This window comes from Pelmatolapia mariae, linkage group LG1 (genome assembly GCF_036321145.2).
Source record: "Pelmatolapia mariae isolate MD_Pm_ZW linkage group LG1, Pm_UMD_F_2, whole genome shotgun sequence".
Classification (NCBI taxonomy): Eukaryota; Metazoa; Chordata; class Actinopteri; order Cichliformes; family Cichlidae; genus Pelmatolapia; species Pelmatolapia mariae.
In genome coordinates, this window is record NC_086227.1 from 37,278,527 (window position 1) to 37,292,695 (window position 14,169).

General features: G+C 37.9%; 1 protein-coding gene across 3 annotated transcripts in view; it reads left to right on the forward strand.

Annotated features, from left to right (window-relative positions):
- LOC134631731 (protein MTSS 2) overlaps positions 1-14,169 on the forward strand; it is an 81,629-nt gene that overhangs the window by 13,303 nt on the left and 54,157 nt on the right. For all 3 annotated transcript variants that reach the window (XM_063480289.1, XM_063480301.1, XM_063480295.1), the window contains exons 2-3: positions 9,711-9,772; positions 10,526-10,599. In XM_063480289.1, the coding sequence (XP_063336359.1) occupies positions 9,711-9,772; positions 10,526-10,599 (136 nt within the window). The remainder of the gene's footprint in view (positions 1-9,710; positions 9,773-10,525; positions 10,600-14,169) is intronic.

Consider the following 14,169-nt stretch of genomic DNA (forward strand, 5'->3'; position numbering starts at 1 on the left):
TGATTCCAATCTTAATTCTAATTCTAATGAATGTGCAGCTGTGAAGGCCTCCACACATGAACAGTAAAATGAGTACAGTCAGGGGTTAAAGTGGAATCTGGCATGTGGAAGAACCCCAAGACTGCAGTGTAATAAATTCAACAAGATGTCAGCAGTTTCACGAGCCATCATGGCTGATTTCCATTTCCTACACTAACAGTATAAGGTCTTTATACTAGACAGTACTGTTGATATGTTGAGTGAATTAATCGAAGCATCATCATCTTAAATCTAAATGAGTTTACTTCACTGATGTAAACCCAGACTGGCCATAAGGAACCACAGCCACTGTGCACGAATAAAAATCAAATAAATTCACATTCAATTCACAACAAGCTAACTTTGTTATATCCCATACAAACTAACCAGTAATTTAACGCAACATTTAAATAACACAAAAAATTGGTTGCACAAAAGCACAGATGAAATATGTTTAAATATGAATATATAAGACATTTGTTGATTTACGCTAAGTATTTATTCATTTAGCCAGCCATTAATTTACTTTACTTTTTACTTTACTTTACTGAACCCTTGAAATTCCTTATAAAGACTGTTCAGCATTTTGAACATCAACTAGCAGTTGTGTCTGTCTGCAGTGGTGTGGCGTGAAGTCGTGTGTTGACTGAAGGATATTGATACTGTTGCAAATGAGTACGTAATCTGATTGTTTTTAGCGCTCATTGGTATCTGAGAAAACCCTAGCAGCAGCTCTACTCTGGAGTCTACTTACTTCTCGTCACTGAGTATTTCCTCTAAAAATTGTTTGGAGAAAGCTTTGTCATGATGGTATCTTATTCTTTTAGTCAGTACCCACACCTCGTGGTCTTAGGCAATGTTCCCTCTAAGCTGCGCACGTGTGCAATTGCGCACTGCTGGCACGGTCTCTGCGCACAGAAAATCTGCGTTGCGCACAAAAAAAAATCTAACCTGAATTGAAATTAAAATTAAAACTTTAACAATTCTGTTTTGCAGTGTTAGTCAGTAAGTGACTGGCTGCTCCTGTATGGGATTAGAACGATGCCACCTTACCCATAGTCCAGCCAATGATGCGATTCACATTCGTATATACGCAGCCAATCAACGTCGTTGACAGGCTATGACAGCGTCCTTATGTGCCGACACCGGTGTTTTAGCTAGCAAAGCGGCGTGGCTGATGTGGAGTGAAGCCACGTTAATGACAACGTGTACAACCATTGGAGATGTGAGCAGGACAGACGGAACAATTGATGGAAAAAGTGTGGACTTAATACCAGTTTTTAAATTGTGTTGATGTTTGGTTTTCTTCCTGAATACTATCGTTGTTTATATTTACTGCGGGAAGAAACGGTAAAAACGGCGTTTTATAAGGAAAACGCTCGAAAGCCTGTGAGCAAAAACAAAACCAAAAAACCCCCCCACCCTTTCCTATTGGTCGAAAAAAGTACCATGTCGACCAATCAAAAAATGATATGGCAACGTGGCATCTAGTTGTTAAGAAACGGGAGGAAGTTTTAGGAGTGACGGCGGTGTTTTGAGATGTGAGAGATTTGCGACGTTTAGCACAAATCTTGTGTAGTTAGTGTGTAGTGTAGTCAATAGTTTTGTTGGTGTGTCAGAACAATGAGGCGACTGCTGAATGTTACAGGTGTTACAGGAGTGATACATCTCCTGTTGTCAGGCCTGCAGGTATCAGGCTGTTGTTCTCCTTTATCTCATAGAGGACAGAAATTATTTTTTGGAGTGGCACAAATAATTTGTGTGGCATCAAATTTGATGCAGAACAGCTGATTGTTCTGTAAATAGTTTGAAATGTTTATTTAAAAAAACGCATTGACTGCATTTTTAGGTAAACAGCTGCAAAAAACTTTGTTGTTTGCATAACTCAGTTACTTTTTTGAAGAAGTAACTATATAATTAATTGCCCAACATTGGTCATTATATACTGTATTTTGCAGACAGAGAGTTACAGGACTCTCTCCCAGACCACAGACTCATACTCATAATACAAGTCAGAGCTTTATTTAAAAAAAAAAAAAAAGAAAGAAAGAAAGAAAGTTGTGTTTTCAAAATTGGAGTTCAAGTTATTTTTACTTCCAATAGTGTTAACATACCACACAGGTCATGAACAAAATTTTTTAAATTTTCATTGTAAGTGGGCTAAAGCAGTTAATTAAAAGTAGTCTAACATAAATGTAAATGCTGTAATTTGATTATTTTAATAAACCATGTAACTTGGATGGATTCGATGCTGGCGTGACCACAGTGCACATGTCTGATGTCGCTCACAGTGGTCCAAGGGACCGCTCAGGGAGTTTGTGTGTTCGCTCAGACACATGAAAAATTAGAGGGAACATTGGTCTTAGGTGACGGTAGATCAACCATTTAACTGATTCTATTGCCTTAAGGCTCAGTACTTTTGTTACTCTCCAGCTTCACTTAACTCATTCCCAAACTTCAGAATTGGCAGCTAATTCTGAGCCACTTTGTACTCAGGTGCAGTCTAGACTGAGCGGGACATCATTGCTTGATAAAGCCAGCAGGACCACCTCACCTGGATAACCAGAGGAGTAATCTTCTCAACATGAAAATTTAAATTCTAAAAAGCAAAGTGAGCCACCATCAAATTCAAAGAGTGACTGATATTTTATTGATGATACAATAAACCAAATCTCTATGAGTAAAAATAATGAAACAGGAAAATATTGTAGTTTTACAGGAATATACAAGGTCTAATTTGCTGGTAAAATTAATATATTAGAAAGGCCCAAATTGGAAAAGACTGTAATGTAACATAATTGAATTCACTAGCCACTAAACTGTATCTAGCCACACTGAGCAGGAACGTGAAGCTTTACCTATGTAACTAAATCCCAGTTAATGCACTGGTACTGTTGACTAAAAGGAGACTAAACACTTCACCATTCTTTCTGGAAGAGATATGATATATAACACTCTTTCTGTGGGTTATACATCCGTCCCCAACCTTGATAATAATGAGTTTGATCCTCGTTATGAAAGCAGATGATTATGCATATGGAGCACTGTGAAATTAGCTTCTATTGTTTGATTCTTGCATTTCTCTTTTAAAGTGTGAACTGGCTCGGTGATACGACCAAAAAAAAACCAAAAAAAAAAAAAACCTCATGCTAATCCTTACATCCCTCTCTGCCTGCCTCCACCCGTTCCCTTTCTCCCTCTGTCTCTCTTGCTGGATTTCCTCTGTTTTTTTGTCTTGCTGTGGGGGAGACAAAGGGAACAAAAGAATGAGAGGAGACAGTAAGCTTCCCGTCCACTATAGTGGAGTGGTGGAGTGGAGCTCTCAATAGAATGCTGGGCAGACTGGATGGACTGGTGCTATGAGAACTAGGCCAGAGGACTGTTGATAGTACCCCAGAGTCTAGAATCAGAACTGGATTAAATGAAGGATTACTAGAAAAAAAAAGAGTGAAAAGAAAAATATATATTGCTGAAAGATTAAAGCACAGTTTGTCTACCTTTTAATATTTGCACAACTATCAAAAAGTAAGTTTTAATTCAGCTAAAAAAAAAAATAAACAGGAAACTGTATCCATCAAATGTACACCTAAGAATCATATAATCATATTATGGGTTCATGCCACTTATTGTTCTTGTCCACTTTAATGAAATTCAAACCAAATGGCCTTCTTAATGTATCCTGATCATACTGAATTACCAATATGTTTGTTTTGTAGGAACTTCTGTGGCTGGCCACAAATGTCTTTTTCTGCAGGAGGAGTTGTACTTTCAACATCCCCAAGCATACAAGGGTCCACTAGAGTCCAAGTAACATAATTATTGTCGTCAGAGAGTGTTCATAAGGCTCTCTGAAGATATCTGTGTATCCTCCGAAGAGACCAACTGTAAATACATTCTCTAAGTGGAATAAAAAGTAGTAGCATGTGTGTGTAGTGCCCACAGTTGTCCACAAGGATGATATTATTCTGTTTTTTTTTTTTTTTTAATAAATACAGCTCACCATTTTGATATTTTAGTTATTTAACGTATAGACTCATGCAAAGTCTTGTCAGTCTCATGCATTTTTTAGAACTTGTCTGTAGATGACACCACGGTCTAAATCCTACTTAACTTGGATTTTTTTGAGTGATTTTCCAGCATGCAAAGAAAAAGAAGTCAATGGAGGAATCATCAGATTGATGATAAAAGTAAAGCTCAAACTCTACAGCCCTGAACTTAAAATGTCCAAGAATACAAATGTCTACTTTAATTGCATTGAAGATTAAACAGTTTTTATGCTTGGTGATTTCACTATGAGTAAGTGCAGTGTAGCTGACTTCCTGCATGCTCTATCCAGGCAGCACTGTCGCCAAAACCAAACCGAGTATTTCCAGTAGCCAGAATGCATTTGAACTGGAATGCACTGCGTGTAAGGACGGGAAATTCTGGTCAGGACCCCAGACGTTGACTTTCTAACTCACTGTTTCAATTGCAGCAATTTACTCTGTGTTTAGAAAGTCAAAAAGTTATGAGTCCTTGCAAAGATCAGGAGAACTGGCATAATCTCTCCATCCATTTTCCTCCACTTATCCAATCGACAGCCATGAATCTTACCCTATATGCTTGCCTAGGCTCTAGTTAAAAAGTGGGTTTCACCATGGACAGTCTAATTAAAAGTATTTCACTTCATAGTATCAATGCACTAAGGCTTTTCTTTTTGGTGTTTTCATGTTCTACCTGTGCCTGCGTGGATATTTTCTAGGTGCACTGGCTTTCTTTAGCAGTCCAAATTAAGCAGGTTAAGTTGACAGATGATCCTAAATTAGTATTGTTGTTTGTTTGGACTGTTGAGCAGCTACAACCTTTTAGCAAAGAAAGCTCAGACAGGACCACTCGAGCTACAACCCGAGGAGACTTGTTTATACCCCACAGACGGACAGCATTTGGGCAGAACGTCCTTTCTGTCCAGGGTGGCCATCTGTGGAACAGTCTTCCTCAATCCATTAGAGAATGCTCTACATTCAATTTGTTTAAGGCAAAGGTTAATAACTGGTTATGGACAAATCAAGTGTGTGATCATGTATAAGTTGTATAGTTTTAATGTTTTATTTGGGAACAGAATGGTGAGTATGTGTGAGTTTGGTGATGGAGTTTTTATTATGAATGAATTATGAATTTTTATGAAGTATTATGTCTATTTTTTTATGTTTAAGGACAACAGATGGAAATTAGCCCTTGGCTACAATCTGGCATATTTACATTCATATAATTTTTTTTACATTTATGTTCATTAACATGCACTGTCCTAAATAAATAAATTAAATTAAATAAATTATGTGACAAGAACCGGACAACTTTCCTGTCCCAAAACTTCAGCAACTGGTCCCTTCAATACTCAGATGTCTACAGACTGTTGTTAAAAGAAGAGAGAATGCTATGCTGTGGTAAACATGGCCATGTACACACTTTTGGGAAACACTGAAAACATTTGTTTTCTGTGTTCTATTGTGAATAAAATGTTGGTTTATGAGGTTTGCAAACTTGTTTTTACATTTTACACAGTGTCCCAACTTCTTGTAATTTGTATTGTATTAAGAACATACACTTTTGAAGCTCAGAATGGACACTTATATATATGCTTTCGCAACACACATTTACTGTAAAAAGGATTTTTTTAACAGAGGAAAAACACCCAAAACAACTGCTTACCCTGTCCACCACTAACAGTGCTTTCTGATAACTAGATGTTCCATGACAATCAGTATAACATGGAAACAGGGATACCGCAAATTAATTAATTGTCACCGCTAATTAACTCAAAGCAGATGAACCTTTTTATTCAAAACCGCTAAGGATGGAGAAAAAGGAAAGAAAATAAAACCAATCAATTAAAAAAACATGCAGTTGTTCTTTGAACGTTAATCACCATTAATTTAAAGAAAGCTACACTTATTTTGTGATTTGGCTTCAACATTTTGCTTCAACATCATCCTGTTCTGTAAGTCCAAAAACAACTGATTGTTTAACTTCATGAGCAAAATAGACAGATGCAGAAACTGTTGTATGACAGTGATTAGTTAGTTATCACTAAGCTATTTTCAAAGGGTTTCTATTATAATGAATGGTTTTGCTTAGAGTGCACGTCCACTCTCGATAGAACATGAAATCCAGGCAGCAGCTCAGCAGTCTAACCACATTCGGTTTTGCTACATCCACAAAAAAAGAAGCAATAAAGGAAAAAGGAAGGAAGGGAGGCTATAAAGGAAGAGAGAAAGACAAAGTGTCAAGGTGAAGTGGAGCTTGAAATTTCTGTTATGATATTCTATAAAAGGAACACAAAACCATTCTAATTACATGATTATGCACACGCTCAGCTGATACATGGCCGATCCAATGTCTTTAGAATTTGACCCATTTGAGTTTTAAACAACTGACTAACATGAGAGGAAGACGGCTGGGATAAAGTTTAGTGGTGATATGTTTACAATAGATGGATGGCTGTTGTGTCTGTGTATGTGAGCAAGAGGTAATCGTGCATGCCCTGTTGAGGTTTTCATGACACAGGAAGTGGTGATGTAATAGTATACAATCCCAGAGCTTTTTCACACACTCACTGTCTCCCACTGTCTGTGTCTCCCACACTCTGATGTATTTGCCCCTCGGCCACAGTGATGTTCCAAGTCCCACAATCATCTGAGAGCAGTGGTTACGGTCGCGGTCTTTTAGCTCTCTGGTTGAGACAAACACACACGCAACGACATATTTAGGGAGCATGAAGCTGTGCAGGCCCAGGGAATTTTAATCTCCTTAAATGCAAAAGTGATTTCAGAAGGGTCCACACATGTGTCACTGACCCTGTTTTTGTAAGAATATTTTAAATCTTAGCCTCATAGGTTTTAAGTGTCAACTAAAGAAAAGTACCAATTGTGTAATCACTGGTTTTGTGTGCTTGTTTTCAAGAAAGATGCCTATTATGCTAAATCTTGATGCTATTTTTGAGTAGAATCCAGTAAATCCAGTGTCAAATTACTTTAGCTGATGGCTCACCTGATACCTTTCTATGAATTCAATCTTTTTTTTATTTGTTATTTAGCTGTACTAGCTGTTTAGCCTCCCCATCCCAGCTTTTCCTTTTATGTTGTGTCTGACTTAATCAGTGTCATATCTTTTGTCACTGATGCCTTCTGCGTTCAGTCCTGAAAGTCTGGGTCCCGCTCTCCCCGCGTTTTACATGGAAGGGCAGACACATCCCAGAACAGAACAGCAAATATAAAGCTTTACACCTTGAAATAACAATCTTTTCTTAATTTTTTTTTTTTTTTAAATAAAAGATGAAATCTCTGTGGCAGTTTCTTCGATCTTTTGTTCTGAGAAAGAGATTTACTATCCATGCTGTTTTGATGCTAGCACAAGCTGGAAATTAGTATAAATGAAACAGTTGAATTTAAAATCAGTGGGAAAATGACCAGTGCTAGCCCCACTCTTTTTCCAGTTATTATTACTATTTTTTTTCTTTTTTTGATTTACAAATTTTCAAACGGCCAGTAAGGTCCGTTGAACATATTAGAAATAATGTTAAATTATATGGTATGCAAATGTAATATTAAAAGGAACTTGTGTTTACTTTACAGGAACACCCAATAGAAATTGACTGGTACTTGTATAAAAAAGCAATTTAGACTACAATTCATGTTTAGCCATATATTTGTATAGCATTTAATTCCATGCATTTTAAATCCATAGCAAAATTAGAATCACCAACCAAACCAGTATGCATGTCTTTGGACTGCGGGAAGAAGCTGGAGTACCCAAAGAGAACCAACACAGGAATGCTGAAAACATGTAAATGCCACACACAATGGCCTCGAGACCAAACCCAAAGCATTCATGCTGCCATCTGAATATTCAGTGCCACTATCCCACAGAGACAGTCTTCATTTAATCTGGAAGCTACTGATCATACCTCATACCTCACAGCAGCATACAATGTGTGTCCTGCATTTTAAGAAGCTGAAAGCAATCACACACATCCTTACTCAGTCTTCATACAGTAACTTACCACCAAATTTTTATTGGATTGAAATTGCACAAATATGCTAATAAAGTGAAGGATTCCCCTCGTGTGTATGTATGAGTGTGTATGCGAGGAGGAGGGCATCGCTTTGCGTTATCTTCCAGCCACACTATTTAAGCTCCTGCAAAGGGAGGGTGCAGGGTTACTGTGTGTGTCTCTGTGTGTGCGTGTGTGTGTAGAGGGTAGAGGGAGTAGCTTTCAGTACCAAGGGGAAATGGTACTGTGATTTCAGACCAAATTAAGCCACATCAAACAGGCCAGATCAAAGAGTATACAGGCCTTACTGTCTGTGCCAGGCTGACATCACGACAGGATACCCCACCCCCCAGAAACACACAAAAACATCCACTTCCTCCTTCTTTCCTTCACTTTCATTTTTTCATTATTCCCTGCATTTCCTCGAGTTTCTATTTTACACTGGCAGATTTCTCATATTTCACTGTTCCTGTAAAGACATTTTTGACCTCATGCTGATATAAATACACCCGCCAACCCCCGGCACGCACAATTTGCAAGCATTTAACAGGGTTATAGGTTAACCTGGATCAAGTATAATGTAATATGTGCTGGGGGTGTGTGATAGAGGAATCATCGAGTCTAAAGAAGTGCTAGGAGGATGGGGGAGTAGCATCCATTAAGACACAGTTTCAGCTTTGAATTGTGTTAACGATCTTGGCTGTTCTAGTCAGACCCTTTGATGCTGCCTGATGCCAGTGGCTGTCAAGTCTTCTCTATATGTGTGTGTGTGCATGTGTGTGTGTGTGTGTGTGTGTGTTGGATAGATGGATTAGATGGCTGCATGAGGAGGAGAGGGGGTTGATGATGAAGGACGGGGTGAAGCGGGGGTGAAAAAGGGATTGGGGGAGTGAGTGGAGTGGGGGATGTAGAGTACCAATGGAGGAGAGAATGGAGTTGGTGTGTGTGTGTACATGTTTAGACATCTTTGTGAGGACAGAAAAAATGTCATGCTATTATACTTGTGGGGACCAACAGTCACTTATGGGGACAAAATGTCCCCACGAGTTTGAAGGCATTTTTCAGGCTCAAAATGCGGTTTTAGTATCAAGGTTACAATTAGGTTATGGTTAGGTTTAGGCTGAGGGTTAGGATTCAGATTAGGCATTCAGTTTTGATGGCAAGGGTTAGGGTAAACAGCCAGCGAAAGCATTATGTCAATGAGATGTCCTCACTAAGATATGAAAACGAAAATGTATGTGTGTGTGTCTTTATGGTTTTAACTTGAAAAATGTAGAGCTAAAGGATATCAAAGCATATGAAATGAAAAAGTCTGTAGTGAATTTACAACGAAGACAGACTTTTCTGTTATCAGAATATTTGTTTATTTTTAATTCATATTGAACATTATTGGTATCAATTTAAACACATGCATGCACAGAAACATATATAAGCAAAATGCAATGCAAAGTCTCAAAAGTAAAACTTGTTTTATTCTTCAAAAGCAACTCTTCATGTTAGGATATTATTACTACATCATTATCTTCCCACTTCATATATCTTTTTCTTCTGGCATCCTTTTTAACATGTGTATTTTGGTTTGGTAACAGATATATGCAGTAAACTTTTATCATTAAATGATATTTTTCCATTTTAATGTGGATCCCTTTCTTTGTGTTGTCAGTGCTCCTATCCTGTGTGGGAGGACTTCAGCGCCAAGGCCACCAAGCTGCATTCCCAACTCCGGTATGCTCCACTGCACAACACACCACTGCACAGTCGACAGCTTTTGAATTATGAAAATATTAAGAGAATATTTAATGCCAGTTTCAAAACAAGACAGATTAAAGTAGAGAGAATTTGGGAATTTTTTTTACCTTTAGTATTTAGCCCTTTAGACTTCATTTAAAGGCATAGACTAAATATGAGAATGCAGTAGCCTGAAAAGTGGGCCTAATATAGGGCATTAAACCAGTTAATATGGGCGTGGATAACTGGGTGTTACATATTACTAGTTTTAACACACTCTGAGCTTTCTTGTAGGACAGTCCTAGCAAAAACTGTGGAAAGGTATATGAGTCCCACATCACAGACATGACTTTCCACTTGTTTTTGTTTGCAACGCTGTGTTTCCTTCAAAATATTCACATTCTGTTTTTTCAGACATGCCTACTGTCGCATCCAAAAGATGAATCAGAAATGACAATGAATGAAATTAAAGTGTTCATCTATTTGATATTTTAGTTGTTAAAATATTTTTATTAGTGAGAGACCTTAGAGAAATCTTGTACCCTTTTCACTTAAATCCAAACCTCACCTAAAATGAGTTGAGGAAGTTAAGGCTTTAAAACTGACACAGCAGCAGGTATTGTTGGTACAGCTCCATTTTTAGATTCAGTTTTAAATATAGTCTATGTATAAATTCCATAATATCATAATACCATAATATCATGTGAAGTCAGGCTGAAGTTTTGTCAAAATGCTTTTTTCTGTCCATAGAACCACTGTGTTGGCTGCCGTGGCCTTCCTTGATGCCTTTCAGAAGGTGGCAGACATGGCTACCAACACCAGAGGTAGGATAACTACGTGTGTCTGCGGGTTTGTAAGAAAGAAACAGCAACTTGCTCAGAGAGCTGTAAGCTCTGTGTCCTTCTATTGTTGCTTTTCTGAAATGCCCTCCACATTGCAGAACTATCAAGAGTATTATTATGTTGTTGAGATATTATCAACCAGCCTTCTAAAAAGCCATCTTGCTCATGAAAGTGTTTCCAGTGTCCTCGAGGTAAACTTTGTCCCAAACTTCAAAACAAGTTTACTGCTGTTTACAGAGACAGAAACATAATGGAAGTACCTCAGAGAGGTCAATCAAATCTATTTTTGTAGCAGGATGCATTTTATTAGGCATCCCAATGCAATGGGAAACATCTTTTAAACACTGAGACAACAGGGGACAAAAAATACGTGCATCAGAATTTTATTGCTGGGAAAGAAAAGAAATGGAAAGTATTGGTTATACTTAAATAATTTTTATTCCATGGAGTCTTTTTGAGACACACAAAAATAGTCCTTAATTCTTTCTTGTCAAAGTACTGTAAGAGTTTTTGAGTTATTGAGAAAGTTCTCACAGAGGTAATGTTTGAACATCAGCAACCTGCAGAATAGTTACAGTCCCCAGTACTCCAACTACTGTACCAGAGGAATAAATAATATTTTTTCCGTATTTTCATGGTGGTCATGGTGAATACACATAAAAGCCAGCATCAAGCGTCAGCATCAGTGAACCAACATGTTAATGTTGATTGGTGAGTGAGTAATGTGTGAGTAACGCCAAATGCAGGGTGCAGAAAAACAGACCAAAATGACTAAAACTCATATCTATAAATGAAAGTGATAAGTTGTTTTTGTGTCAAATTAATCAAATCGGTCATGTAATAGGTGTGAAATCTTCATAATTCATGAATGACACAACAGTAAGCTCAGTGTGAAGTAGAAAGTAGCTCCAGAAATATAGCCTCAGGTTGTTTTTGTACCCAATGATTCTGGAAGGTGTAGCAAAAAAAGTTTTACCTCCATAAAAACATGTATTTTAGGGTGAGAAATGCCTGTAAAGCTCACTGGGTGACTGTTGCTGACAGAGGTGCGGAATGATAGTGAGGGAAGTTCTCAATTTATGTAGCAAATAAACAGCTTGAATTGTGAATTGTGTGCAGTGCGACTACTGTGGTTTTAGTTGGTTCATTTTTTTCTTTTTTATTATCTGTGAAACTTTGTATAATTGTCATTTTTTGCTACAATTCCATGGATCATGTTTCCTAAGAAGAGCTTACAAAAAATGTGCACATTATACACAGCCGGTAAAACCTGTGGGTAATGTGCCAAACAAGTGTAACTTTAAACAGCTGCTTGGTTGCTTTCTAGCAAGTTGATTCACATCTTAAATTCCTAAAATGCCCATGATTAATGTTGTTACATTTTTTTCCCTTTTTTTTCTGCATGGTACTCAGCCAGAAATTCAACAGAGTTTATAGACTTATGGGCTATGGATTGTTTTCTTGTGTGTTTGGCTTGACACTCTTGACACACTTGATATTCTGTGCGTAGGCTTAAAGCTTGGCACAAGTTTTAAGAGAGTGTGGGATGAGAGCTAAGAAGGTCAGACAAACATTCACCGCCCACCGGCAGCCACGTGAATAGTACGGTACCGCTGAGGAAAGTGAGGAAGACGACCGAGACCGTAATACAGGGAATTTCTCCATCCTGTTGTAGCTTATTAGGTGCAGCTGCCAGACAGTGTATGTGGTGTGTGTCTGCAGCCCCAGGTGGGCTCCTATAGCAGAGGATACAGGAAGATCATGCTGCTTTTACAGGCCAGACAGGAAGTCACCATGCTTTGTCAGCTCATTATACATGCCACACACACACACACACGCTGAAATATAACATAAATGGTCCTGTCACAAAGATCTAGACTGTTCATCAGAGGCTCTTTCTACTTTCTATACTGATGAGTCATTCCTGTTAGAGTCCATTTGTCAGACTGCGATACAGATGCGTCTCTTTCTCAGTGTGTGATGTTCTATAATAGATTTGTTAAATGGATGCAGGCAGGAGACGGCACCAATAATGATGCTCTCTGTCTTCCTGCCACTTGCTATATCAATGTGCTACTTATTACAGTGTGTATGAATCAAGCCCAAAGGGTACTGATGATCCTGTGCTCTGCTCTAGTACTGACAGTCCCATTTGGAAGGCTGGATTGGGAATGTTTTCATTACGGCTGTCAAACAAATTTTAAGTGAACTGAAACGCTGCAAAATGTTATGCTGGGTTCAAGTGAAAAAAAAAAACAGGCTCCCATTATTCATGGAATATTTCTCAAAGTCTTGACAGCTAATGATTCATGTTATCGTTCACCATCTTGTGAAACTTGCCGTGAACTATTTTAGTTCTTAGAAACAGAAGAAAGAAAAGCCTTATGTGGCAGTTCATTTCAAAAACAAGTTGAAATTTTCATGCGACAGCGTGCAGGACTCCCTACGCAGACCAGCACAATGTGGCTGTTACATTTACAGCTTAATGAAGCCTCCAGTTGAGGACTTGTGAGATGTCAAACCAGGAACTCTGTTCAGATTTGTATCAGGGTTTCCTAATTTTCTTTCTATTCAGATCAAATTTACTTTTGATTTTTCTGTGACTGGAGTTGTACACACAGTTGTTCATTGGCCGTTTCTGCCTGTAGTTGAAGGCTGATGTTTCAGAGACTCAGCGGCCTTCTTTAATTAACAAAAAGGTTTTCTGCTGAGTCAGCACGATTTAAAAAGTTTTCTAATGATGAATTAGCCTTTAAATATTCCATCAGGGAACACGTTGTGCCACTGAAACACACAATTTTTTTACGCAGTCCCTCATAAAAGATTTCTGATTAATGATCAATTTATTCTCATCTTTCTTCCAAAAACAGGGACGTTTCAAAATGTCCCCAAACCCTTCAGCGCTGCTGTACATGCCTCTCAGAGAAGGATCCCCAACTTATCTAACTAATGAAGCTGACATGTATTATTCAAAAGTATTTTATTATTTGTACTGACATGATATTTGCTGTATGTTTCTCTCAAGATTAACCCTTTACAGACAAGTCATTTCTAGTGTTATTAGAGGATATTTTTATATACTTTTTATTTAATTTTACATTTTTTATGTTGAAAATCAAGGTCGGTCAAGGTGATCAAACTGACCAAAATCACGTCTTTCACTATTTGTTTGACCTGCTGATTGGTAAAATACAAAGAGTTCACTCTCTGTGATTTAGCCTGATCACAAAAGTGTCCACTATCGTTTGCATTCAGTGTGTATAGCTAATTTTAGCATGCTAACACTAGAAGATGACCTTGGGATAGCTATTAAATATCTGTGTGCTACAGAGTCTGCTCACACTAGCATCTAGCTGAAAACCTCTATGAGTAAATAATATGTCTGGACACAGTCTGCTGTTAATACCTGATAAAAGTAAATAACTAAAAAGTATGTGTTTTGGTAGATAGTCTATATTTTCTTTCTTATTAGGGGTTAGATTAGGATTTGGAGAGGAAGACTAACACAAAAATGTTTGCATCTGTAAATGCTAACAGGGTGGCTTTAAAACA